The 12,858-nt window shown below is 42.2% G+C and overlaps 1 protein-coding gene across 1 annotated transcript in view; it reads left to right on the top strand.

Moving 5' to 3' along the window:
* Positions 1 to 11,614, top strand: part of T265_05770 (hypothetical protein) — a gene marked incomplete at both ends in the record, with an annotated part of 13,247 nt that extends 1,633 nt beyond the window's left edge. The window contains 4 exons of the mRNA XM_009170850.1: positions 2,126 to 2,392; positions 6,881 to 7,156; positions 10,260 to 10,529; positions 11,349 to 11,614. Of these exons, the coding sequence (XP_009169114.1) occupies positions 2,126 to 2,392; positions 6,881 to 7,156; positions 10,260 to 10,529; positions 11,349 to 11,614 (1,079 nt within the window). The remainder of the gene's footprint in view (positions 1 to 2,125; positions 2,393 to 6,880; positions 7,157 to 10,259; positions 10,530 to 11,348) is intronic.
* Between the last annotated feature and the right edge of the window lie 1,244 nt (positions 11,615 to 12,858).

The following is a 12,858-nucleotide window of genomic DNA, read 5'->3' as shown; positions in this document are numbered from 1 at the left end:
GCTCTTCCTGTGTCATCTAGTCAATTAGAAGTCAGGTCAATCCCAGTCGGACTGTAAGCTGTCATCTTATTAGTTTCACTACCGAAGATGAAGAGATTAAAAAACTTCACTCTTCGAATTCGGTCTTATCAGACGTCCGGCCGGTTCCGTGAGGTGCAATCTACGCCAAAAATCTACTTGATCAGGAGACTATACCAGTTCCAGCAGCTTTTTTGATATGAAACGGGCGTTTCTGAGTTTATCATTCAAGATAGTCCAAATATGTCTCGAAGGCACTCTGCTATGAGGCTTCGGAATAGTTCGAAACATCTTGTGTGAAATTGGCCTTCCTAATAATGTTGTCGGTCACAGTTCGTTTGACGTGTCAGAAAATCCTGAGGAATTTCTACCCTAATCTACAGTTCCGGTGTGCTCTCCAGAAAGGTTGGCCCAGTTGCAGGATTAGTAAGGCCATAAAAAGATGCTTTGTGCGTTTTTTACGTTATTGCTATACTGATAGGCGACCGTTAGAATGTTATGTGATTATCTTTTAATGTGAATTACCGAGGCCAAAATTCCTTGGTATCTTGTTCCACATGCAATTATTTTGGATGAACGACAGGACGACTGAGTCAAAAGACAGAGACCTGATACAAGATACCCATAAGTAGCACTGCAGGCCAACATTTTGTCGACACACCCCGACATAAACCAGAGTAGAGCTTTCTATACCATTTATAGAACGTAATTGAACCAAACGAGGTCGGCGCAATCACGTACTTTATCTCTGGCCAAGGACATTTACACCAAATTGTTTGATTTCGATCCCTTTCCATTTAAGCGTTTCTTCCTGCACTAGACGTCCCGCAGCCTAACCCATCCATCAGCGCGCTCACAGACAGCGCACGCCCACGAGGGAACAATTTGGATCAGACTTGCCCTTACACACAGCCCAGCAGCCGTCTACTATTGGTGGAAATTGTGCTGTACATTCATGTTGAAGCATTTTGTATGGTATTCGCAGTCGTGTTGATCTTCATATTAACATCAGTAGACAGGTCTTTTATCGTAGCTGTATATCCTTCAAACGACACAAATGTGTCTGTCTGTTTTTTTATAATTCATGCAAGTAAATGTAGATCAGCGCATCATGCACTTCAGCCTCATTTTCGTGTCCCACGCGATAGGGAACAAGAACCTTGGCTGATTCCGTTGAAGCCATAGAGGCTAGAGTCTTGACAGAAGACTAATTGCAGTTGTTGTCGGTGGGTCTCACACTACAGTGCTTTGCAATTATCCACATCGGAAAGGATTATTTGCATCCACATATGGTGCTCTAGTTACAACGCCTTGGTCAATGGACATTCTCAGTTATCACGGAAACAAAGAATTTGCAGAATCACCCGAGGCGATGGCGCTGACAGAGCGCTGTTGATAAGATCCTCGTTTACGGGTTGAATCTAAAATTTCCCGACTGCTCAAACATGTCACACAATGTAGTAGGGGTTGAAGGTACCCAGAGTCGCTGATAAGGCATAAAAGCTTGTTAATCCACTCTTCAAGGGGCTCACTTCGTTTAGATAGTCTATTTCCCACACTGCAATGTTCTATTTACGTGGTTCCTATCATATTGACTTCCTATTCTTGTTTAAACATACGACAGGCACTGAGTGCCTATTTTACAGATGTATCATGTTAACGCACTATCGCGTTTGACACTCCCAGGTATGTAAGTTAGGTCACCCGCTACAGTTAAAATAAAAAGTCCACCACGCAATCGGATGTCCTTATTAACATCATTATTGAGTGGTGTAAAGGGTATTATAGTCTACTAATTTTGTTTACACCGCTCAAGAGATTACTATTTGATAAATGGGGAGTGTGGGTTTGCAGAGCGAAACGCTCTTCAAGGTCATCAAAATGTCACCGCACACTAACCGTTGCGAAATGCACGAGTCACTACGTGGTATATAAAAGTTGGCAACATTGCACAAATGTCCCCCAATTTCAATGCTCTTAAGCCTCAAAATCTTTTTATAAGCACCGTTTTTTCTGATTTTTTCATACAGCTGGTTGTAAACTTCATGGTTCGGACCTTGGTAAGCTATCGAGATTTATCCCATTTTTCCTTCGCTTTGTTCCCAAGGAAAACCTTCGCTCACATTTAAAGGAATAGAAAACCAAGTTCTCAAGCTTGACTGGTCGATTCCTTACGAATGTGAACCACAACGCATACGTGTTTATGTCGAGCAGAACCACCAACCATGGAAAGTTGATACACAGCTAGCCGGGAACAAATCTGTGGCAATAGATGGAGCCCAACTATGCACTAATTATGAATTCAGAAGTATTATGCAACATCAAGACGGCAGTGAGCGCGTTTCAGATCCACTATCCGTAACAACTTTCCCAGGTATTTGTTTACGATGTCTTGAACGCATTGCACATCATCAAAATGAATTGTTTTGAAATTTCTCCTCGCAGTTTTTGAACGAATACCTGGAACTCCCGAATCAAAGAATCTCAAAAGTCAGTCGTGTTTGTTCCCCTTTTTGACTTTCAGTGTTAGGTTGAATAAGTAAAGGTTTGGAAAATGGTCAGCTCTGTATGATGGTGCCCCAGTGAGTTGCCCAGCTTTAATGACGTCTACATTCACTTTGTGCCCAGGCGTCAGAAACAATACGCACCAAATGAGACCAGAAACTGGTTGCAGTTCACAGCTAAAGTATTTTTGTACAAACACCCCAGGGTCTAGCTGACTGGAAATAGAAACTGTTATCAGACTGAAGCAGAAAAATGTTTTGTATATTCTTTGCAACCATTATATCGGCCCATTCCGTTTTCCCACCAAAAATTATGTAACATCAATTTCACTGTATCTAAGCTCTACAAGTAAGTAAGTGTTCCAAAATACGTAGTCCTTTTAAATCCTGACGCGAAAGTATCAACGAGTGGTGTGGTTAAATTCGGTGACTCGCCTGATTCTCGTCCTCAAGTCGATTTCTGACTGACTGAAGTTTGGTAGTCAGTCGTTTCATCAGTGCGATGTGGCTTCTCACCCCAAGGAATGATACCGCATCGACTTGGTTTGTCGCACTGGGCCTACCTTAACAGAGAGACAGAGCCTCAGGTCAGTGATTTCTGGGTCTTGATTGTCAGTAAACTGTGCTCCTTCACAAAGGTCAAGTTGAAACAACCTCGAAGACAGCAGTTCTATCATGGAGACACGCATCTACAATATTTCAGTTTAGCTGATGATCTTCCAACCAACAACATCAGCCTGATTCAAACTAGAACATTTCGAGGCGTGATTTTTCTGAATCCATCTAGACAATCTGTTGTTAAAAAGTGTCTCTGTATCAAGGTGTTAGCAGGCTGAATTCGTTTACCCACAAATTTACTGGTCGGAATGTATAACGGGGATAGAAGGTAAAGAAAACGCACGTACATTCGTGTTATATTTTCGACCTACTGGGGCCATCCCTCGTACAGCTTTACAGAGCACCCCTAATTGTCACAAAAAATTCAATGATAAGCTCATGAGAAATTCGAGGACGTCCTAAATAGGTTGGTACCCCTTAAATGACTTATTGAGAGTTTTCGTCGCGCACATAAAAGGGTCCTCTGAAGTGAAGTAGCGGAAATACCTGTATGGTATCGTAGCGCCTGACTGTGCCTTCCGATAGTGAGACGCTGAGCGGTCCAAAGCTGGCGGGCTCAGTAACCTAACTCGAGTGCCACACACATTGGGAATGCACTGGGGGGTTTATAAGACAGCACGTGCAATCCGCAGTTGAGCGCTTGTTTGATATAAGGAGAGCAACACACACCAGTAGCTCTTACTTTGAGTAGCTGGCATCAGTGTGCTGCTTTCGCCATTCAGTGCATTACTTTGGCTCTGAGAAAATAACGGTACAACACTTGCTGCACAATCCGGCCTGGTTGCGACACTTTCAGATGAAACATTCATCGACTAATACCAGTTTAACAATACCCAAAGCAACGAATAATTCCAAATCAACAAAAGCACTAGCATTGGAATAGGGCTGACAGAAGCAGAAACGAGCTGCCTTTGCACATTCCTAAGGAACCGTGTAAACGAACGGTTTGAACAGTTCTGGTTGCTTGCAGATCCTTTTCTCTAACTTTCGCCTGTCACCAAATACAAATTATAAGGAGATGTCATCGCTGAATGCGAGAACTTAACCAGTCCATCTTTCGAGGTGTCCATTGACGGATTTTCCGTACCGTCGTGTCACCGGGCTGCATGAAAGTGAGTCCAGGTTTAAGCCATACGTGTAGCGTAATAAAAGTGGCCCATTTGTTGCCCTGCATCAATCACTTAATGAAGTTAGTGGTCTTCAACTCTCTTGATTTGTCACCCTAGATCCAGATCATTCGTCAGTAGAAATATTCGGACGTTTGGACGTGCTCAAAGTAATCAAAAAAGCCTCTGTATTTTTCTGCGAAGTGGTATGCTGGGGTTTTCCGACTGTTTGTCAGTGAAGTTTATAAGATATTACAATGACTGCTCCGTATCCTGATGACAGTCCGGCGAACTCAATTGTGTTTCGCTGTCAGTTGAGAAATTGGATCCCAAGTTTACCGACTTTGCCGAAAGATTCAGCCTATTGTACAAAGCTTGTGATAAGCTCTAGAATACGATCTTTTCTAGGTTTTCCCAATGGTAATTTGTGGTGGCATAAAAAATAAATTAGGCGCCGGAGCCGTGGATCTCTCTTTGCTTATTTGTCTTTTACATATTACTCATGATCTGTCCTATTTGTACTTGGGCCCAGCGAGCTACAGCAGCCACAACAGCAGCTGAAAATGCCCACTGTCCTCTGTGACAAAGGACTTCAGCAATGCAATCATCCACCAGTCTTGTGACAACACCTTTAGATCATGCGGTAGAACTCAAGGCCCCAGAGAAAAATGAGTCAGTCGGCAGCAGTCATCGTTATGTTATCCCGGACATCCCTCACGCCTGTCTATGTGGTAGGCTTGAACCAGCGAAGTTCCATGCAATTCCTCAACTGAATGTGCTGAAAAGGCCGCTTCATATTTAAGTTGAACCGATATTGTGGGTTTGGAACTGGCTGTCTTGATAAGAATTGAAAACTCATTTGCAAATCAAGACGACTCTAGTTGGGGACTCAGCCGAATCTATATTTTGTGCTTTGTTACAAAGAAGGTCCTCATTTGAGTTTCCCGTTGAAAGCATCCGTATTTTGTCGACGAATAAATACTTGATATTATTGATATTCGGGGAACTGTCCTGCCTTACGAAACCACTTGGAAAAGAATTGCCTTCTGTTTTGCGTCTTTCGTTCCGGAATGTGTAAAATAACTAGTGCAAGCTTGCAGTCAACTTGTAATTGCTATTTAGATTGACTTCACACGATTACATGAATAGATATTACGCGGCCACGCGTAAACCGCCTTGTCTTCCACGTAAACGAGTTAGTAATTCTGTGGGTAGCTGACGCGTTAAAAAGATGGGAAATTCTATGCCTATATATATATATATGAAACACATGCGAACTGAATAGCCATATAATATATATATATATATATATATATATATATATCAATTTTCCGCCTCAAGACATCTTGGTCATTTTTGTATGATATCGCGAAAAACTCCCAAGTTGATCTAATAGAAATCCTAAGGCGCCACGCCCAATTTCAAGGTGAACTGGGTTAAGCGCTTCGCAACGCTTCGGATTGAACGCCACGGGAGAATTTTCAATCTAAAACACAGTTTTCTCTGAATTCTTGTGGATACAATTTAACTCTCCTGATGGGTTATCTTGGTAATATTTACAGGACGTCGTATTAAAAACTGTGGATCTTTCAAACATTGCCTTTCTGATGTCATACGCTGCCGGCCTATTTCCACAGTCACCCGTTCACTGAAGCATACCTAATGATAGAACTACAATGACGGATGAATAGTGATTTTTGCATTCGATGCTCATCGGCTCATTTGAGCAACCGTTCAAACGCTTATGTGTAGGATGTAGTAATACGGTTTCAACATTTGACAGTGCAAGTGGCTGCATTTTGCTCCAGAAATTTTCTGTGTGTATCAATCTGCGACCCCGTCAGTGAAATGCGATTGGGCTGCACGACAAAGTGGATCGCAGGTAATGAGGCTTTCGGTCTAAGGTCATTGTGGACGTAATGGCAGTACATTTCAAGATTGGTGATTTAGGAAGTACTCGCTTTCTAACGTCAAAAAGCTCAGCGAAGTAGTCAAATTGAATGAAAGATTGAGTGTGCTTTCGAATCAACATGGGAACACTCAACCCACCTTAATCCGCATTTCAAACATCACCTAAGTTCTTTTGCGAATGTTAGTGGTCAGGTACACTCCACTGCTGTACAAATACAGCTGCGTTGCCAGAAAGGACCACTTTCTAGAAAAACCCCTGGTCGTCCTATGAAAGATTCTTCCAGTGAAATTGCTTTCGTGAGAGTCCTATTCTTGTATCGTCACGGAAAACGGACTGTATCACATCATTTGATGGAGACACGTGTGGCCACTTAAAGAAAGTTTGACGGAGGATTCAAACCCGAGCCAATATAACTTAAGTTATATGCTAACTTAACTATGCTATCTGCCAACGGCCTTGCCAGATCCATACTATTCTGAATGTTAAGTTGTAATCAAGCACACATGAAAGTCTTTATTGCTCTTTATCGCTCTTCTTCGCGCAAGCGTAAGCCCCCGAGGGGCCAGAAGAAATGCATTCTCAGTTTTGAGGCTGGAGGAGACATTACCCTTCAAATAAACTAAAACAGGTCGATTGTGGCGAGTGCCGGTGGACAGCGACCGTGTCAGTTATTTGTATAAAAATTCGGTTCACCAATAGCTAATGTTTACTCTCCCTTTCAGAAAATACCTTGAAGCCAGTGCCGATAGTACAGATAATGAACGATGGAAGTGTTTTGGTTTCGTGGACTGCACGGCCTGGTTGCAGTGTGACTTTGACTAAAATTTTATTGAATGAACTTGGCGCTGGAGTGGAGGAATATGTTGCAGGTGGTGAGGACAGCGAATTTGTCATTCTGGACGCCAAACCATGTTCGTTTTACCATGTTCAGTTGAAAATTGTGTATGCTTCGGGTTACATCGAGGAGTCGGTTGTTGTTGCAGCAAATACGTTTACCAGTAAGTATCCGTGGAATTACTTCAAAACCATATTGTAAATGTGTCAAATCAGTTTCGTCAAGACCGGATGATTGACACGTTATCCTGACTGTCCACAGCTCTTTATCTTTCCTTCTATCATATTCATTTAAAAAAGCAAGGTTTGACTAAATTTTCGTGGTTAACTTCCGAAATATGCGGAACCTTATGTTCTTCAGCTGAAAATATCTAGACGTATTGCACCAACCTGGAAAAGTTTTTCGATTGAACCGATATCAAATTCATTTGGATAGAGTTTAAGAAAATCAAAGTCGTCGTAAAACAGTTCCGGTGTGCTCTTCTACCGATGTAACGTATCAACTGCTTTCCGTTTCCGAATATTACCCGCTTTCTGTCATGATAATAAGCAGAAAACGGCAATTTTTGAGGCGCTCACCAATACTTACCATATGCTTGTGAGTTATTGGAGACAGTGTGAAAAGATCAGCTGTGGTCACTCATTATTGGTTGTTGATCTGTTCGCCGTGCTTGGCAATTGGCTTGCAAGCCAATTGCCAAGCTCGGCGAACAGATCAGCAGCCACCTGATCAACAACCAATAAACTCACCCGAGCTACCAATATTTCAACAAATTACCAGTGGTCACTCATTCTTTTATTGGGTTGTGTAATGTGGTTGCAGAATTTTAATAACCACAAAGTTTATATCACCGTCTATTAGTTGGGGACACTTTCTGTAACAGCAATGGTCGTTTGGAATTTTTGGCTATGAAATCAACATTTCACCTTTTCGCGTTTGAAGGGCTTACATGAGTTTCGGTTCCTAGGTAGTGGAATATTTAGTTTTAACTCCTCTCCTGGAATGCGGATGGTTAGTTGGAATCGGGCATTAATATGCCACTCACGGCGAACGTCCATTAAGGTGTATGTGAGAGGTAGAAAACCCTCATTTCTATTAGGTCGTTTAGGTACGGAGGCGGAATCTTTTATGGGATGAAACTCCATAGTCTCACTGAGAAAATATGGTTCGAAAATGCCTTTACAAAGCAGCTAGAGTTGAACAACGAAAAGATTGCAGCTTGAAGGCGCTCATTTCTTGGAATTATTTATTTGGCTACTTCCGAGGGCTTCACTGTCAGATCACCCAAATGACTGCTACTGTATCGTCCTTCAAAATGATTGTTTTTCAATAATCTCCGGCTCAACGGACTGTTATCGAAAAAGATTTTGCATTTTAACAGTTGAAACCGTTTGAAGCTTTCTTATGTTCCATCTGGTATAAACAACGCAAAACCAGTCATCAGAATTCAAAAACTACGGCGCTTCTCTTCGCCCTCACTCAGTATGGCGCTCTCTGACTTAAGATATAATAGCTATCTTAAAATAAAACCCATGATGCTGTTGCAGACTAGGTTTTTAACAAGAATGCTTTTGTGATCTAGTACATGTTCACCGTAAGTGTGTCTCCAGTTCGAAGACCAAGAGACGTGTCTATCATGTATGACAATGTCTGTTCTGTAACTAAATTGATAAACCATTGGAATATAAACAGATCAATACAGACCAAACAGACATAATGTTTTGCGCTGAAACACCCTAGCCTGCACGAAAACCCACTGAGGTAAAATAACTATAAACTTCTTTCGTAAGTACGGAAATTCCCACTGGAGAAGGATAGTCAAAAGAAGATCAAAGCATGTTCGGAAGTGACCTAATGTACTCAGTACTCCGTTGAAAGGGAATAGAGAATGGTACAATCAACCCAAACTGACTAGTGTCAAAAAGCTATTCACTTGCAGCAATTCGGCCTCTATCGCATACTGGCTGTCATTAATATCGATCCACTTAATCTCCTTCGCCACTTATGTTACCCAGGATACCAAGAACTGACCTCCAGATAACGTTGCTTTAGCCTGGTCCTTGCATTATTCTGATGAATAATTCTTTTACTCGAGGCTCAAGTTTTCTTAGGGCGCCTTTTGGCATTGCTCTTACGAGTTTTTTTTTCCAACAATCCTTTGAACTGGAAATCCGCAAATTTATATTGCAGTGTTGAAAATCTTGCTGATACTTAGGACGCCAGCAGAGAGTCCGAAAGGATACCCGGATTGCAGTCGGCTAATGAAGTGACGGTTTGATCATTCACGCTAAAAAGCCGAATTTATGCCAAGAACAAGAATATCCGTGCGAGCATCATTCTTGTAATTTCCGGACAAAATATCGTAAGGGAATTACATGATGAGTGCCTATTAACGATGCACCTGAAAAATTCTGGGCATCAGGAAACGTCTGCCGTGGTTTCTGAAACAAATTATGAGAAGTTTTCCATTTGCCTCGAACGAAGTTAGAAAATGTAACAAAAGTTGTATATTTTTGGTACTTGGTTAGGGGCCGATTTGGCACCAAGGTTATTCGATAAATACTCTTTTTACCCTTATAAAATATACTGACGAGTAGTCACCATTTTGACTACTTCCGGCAGCGTCCCCATATTGTCTTATTTGTGTGGCGTGTCGCTAAAAATACCACCGCATAATACATTTCACCCTCAACTGCACAGTCTCTCAGCACTTAGCAGTAAAAATGAAAGATTGTGGTGTGCAATTTGTTATTCTGGCGTCTAATTATAAGGTCCGTTGTCCAGCGTCAGCATACAATCTCCCCATCTGTGTTTGCATTCAGTCACTCAACACAGCATTTCAAGGCATAGAGTGAAACACTATCAAACATTTCGTACACCGAAAAAGGATGTCGTTTTCTAGCACAGCGACAGAGAATCGTATAATGAATTTCATTACTGAAAGATTCGGTCTCTTGTTGATATCAACTTGATTTGCAAATAAGTATATTTCTCAAGTGGCGTGCATTTTGATGTTTCGTTGAGTAATAAGATAGACAAAAACCCGAGGACTACCTCTACCGGCTGAGCCTCAAGAGGGACGAAGCTAAAAGTGCGGTGCCCGAGTTTTCGGCAACTTTCCAAGTAGTATGTTGCGTGAGCAAAACGGAATAACATCACCAGCTCACAACTGTAATCTTGTTTTCGAATATATTCTCGAAAAAGGTAAAATGTCCATCAGACCTGAACCTACGTCTAAGAGTTGGATCTGATGTCTCACTTTACAGCGCAAATCGCTCCGGTGATCTTGTCCAGTTATATCTCGGACAATCGTACGCGGATTCAATGGGATTCATCCAACACTTGCAATGTGCTGAGCTACCGACTGGACGTGGTTGATACAAAGACAGGTGAAGTCCAAATCTACGCGGACACAAAGACCAGTGTCGACGTACCTATTGATTCCACGACGACACTGTACCAAGTAACGGTCAGCTCGCTGTCACCCTTTGGACAAATGCAACTGGCACCAATGCAACCTATTTGGCCAGGACGTGGTTAGTGGATATAAATTCTTTTTCACTAACTTTCGCTATCAAAAGTGACTGAGATCGACGTCACGAACCTTTTGCTGAAGAGTGATATGTTTTTAATCCCCCTGTCCTAAAAGAAGTGACCTGAATGTAGAAATTCGGACTGCGGAAGTCAAATTTTCAAGATTCTATAAAATCTCCGTCAACGTAATGTTCGTCAGATTTAGCCCATCATCTATTCTTTGAAATGTTTTAAAGGAAATGCCACTTAATGCTATTAAATGCGGTGGTGTGTTTTGAGCGTCAAAACGAATTGAGTACTCTGAGTACTCCGTCAATTCACCGTGGCCGGTTAATAGTGCAACATCTCAATCCGAGCGAATTTGTCGTTGCACCAGTTAACTGTGAGTCAATTCGTCACCAGCTCAATGTGATGTATACTAATTTATTGCAAACTAGTTTGGTGCGATGTCGTTTACCCGCTTTCCCCCAGTTATTTCATTGCAAAACCAATCTACCGGTCTATGGGAGGTGTTTTCGTCATAATACAAGGTCACTGAAGCCTGGTACATTACAGAACTACCTCAGCGGTCCGGGCCACGCAGTGTATTTGTCAGCAAGGATACGGAGACCTGAGGTAGGCGTTACTTTGCCAACAAACTTTGCAAATCGATGTGGAAAATGTGCCTTCACTGTACTGTGATTTCTCCTAACTCCTTCCAGCATGCACTCATAATCTGCGTCTCAGCAACATTAGGCTAGCTATTTCTCTTAACACAGTACAATTAATTTTTCCTTCTGGATTGGAGGCTTGACGTAGGTCTCGTTTTTCTATCTTCCTAGTGCCCAAAAAGCCTAGCGCCCCAACTGTTACCGCTGAGGGGAAGTATGTCAAGGTCCACTGGGAAAATTTAAATGTCGACCACAGTATTCACTTCCACAAAGTAACTGTTTTCCGGCCAGGAAAATCTGTCAAACACTGGATTGTACCAACAGATCAAAATTTTATCATTCTCGAAGATGTCGCATCCACTGGGCTTCCTTCATTCAGTATTCGTGCAATAAACCAGTACGGGGAGAGCCAATCTTCTGAGGTGGTGCGATTCTGATTAGCCCAGTCGGACGATCTTAGATGATCCACTATCCCTCTGGTAAGGTATTGTGAATGTTGTACTTTGAGTTGTTATTTCTTACTAACATCCTGAATATACTGTGTTGACTTTCGTGAAACTTACTGTTTGTGCGACTCTTTCAGTTATTCTTTCGTTATTCACAAATAGCGGAAACAACTAGCGTGTGTGAAGCATTACTACCAGCTTGTTTGGATATTTTTGTCTCTTAAAAAAAGCCGAACTTCTTACCATCCTTGGCGTTTTCCAGCATCTTGTTTGCAAATCAGCAAATTTACTCAGTACCCAACCCCTGAACACCATACATACTTGAGGGGTCTATTCTTTTTTTCAGTTTTCCATGAATTATCGTTTCCGGGTTTGTCTGACTTATCCTGAAAACCATACTGAATCCACACAATTCCTAGTCGGTTCATTTTTTCAGTATTCACTTGGAAGAGGGCATTATGTAAACCGTTTGAGCCCTTTCGCCAAATTCACATAGGAAGTCCAGTCATCAAGATCGATTTCTGCACTACATCCCAGATTTTCGTTCAGTTTGTCCTTGAAATGTCTATCATTTTCCTGTCCCACTACCGCAGCAAATAGCAAATTCCAGGGGTTGATGACCAGAGCGCCGCTGCGTGCACTTTGCCAGCTTTAACGTGAAGAAGGATCATCGAAGACCTTCTAAATCGAATCTGGTCGCCGTGCAAGCCCGATTCATATGCGCTGGTGTTTTAAGCGAATTAGGGGTTATCATTCATCATCACATTATCGCGTCACAAGCGGAGTTGTATTTAGTTGACATCCGCTTTGCAACCGATATGCATATAGAACCATCCGTTCGGGCTGACAAGAAGACGCCGAACCAGACAGACTATTCAGGCCCTCCTGTAAGAACTTCGGGTTGTCGCCGTTACAAATTTCCCACCACAACTTCATGTTTGTGAACGCCGGGCAAGGTGAAGGACCGAAGAAACTCGAACGGATCGTCAGCATAGTCAATAAACAATGTTGTTCGTAAACTTCAGGGACGTCCCCGACTACCGGTCTCTGTGGAACCGACTGTGACCGACGAGGAGGTATGAGGCTTATCGAAATAATCATCGCAGACGCCACTAGCAGATGGCTTTATTACCACTCTTACAGGAAAATTTGTCAAACCGTTTGTCCTAAAGGAACCTAGCTATACAGATGTTTAATTGGACTATGCCAACTTCGAATACTTATACGCTTATTCC

This window comes from Opisthorchis viverrini, assembly GCF_000715545.1.
Source record: "Opisthorchis viverrini unplaced genomic scaffold opera_v5_106, whole genome shotgun sequence".
In the NCBI taxonomy this organism is placed as follows: domain Eukaryota; kingdom Metazoa; phylum Platyhelminthes; class Trematoda; order Opisthorchiida; family Opisthorchiidae; genus Opisthorchis; species Opisthorchis viverrini.
This window is presented reverse-complemented; position numbering and strand designations above follow the sequence as displayed.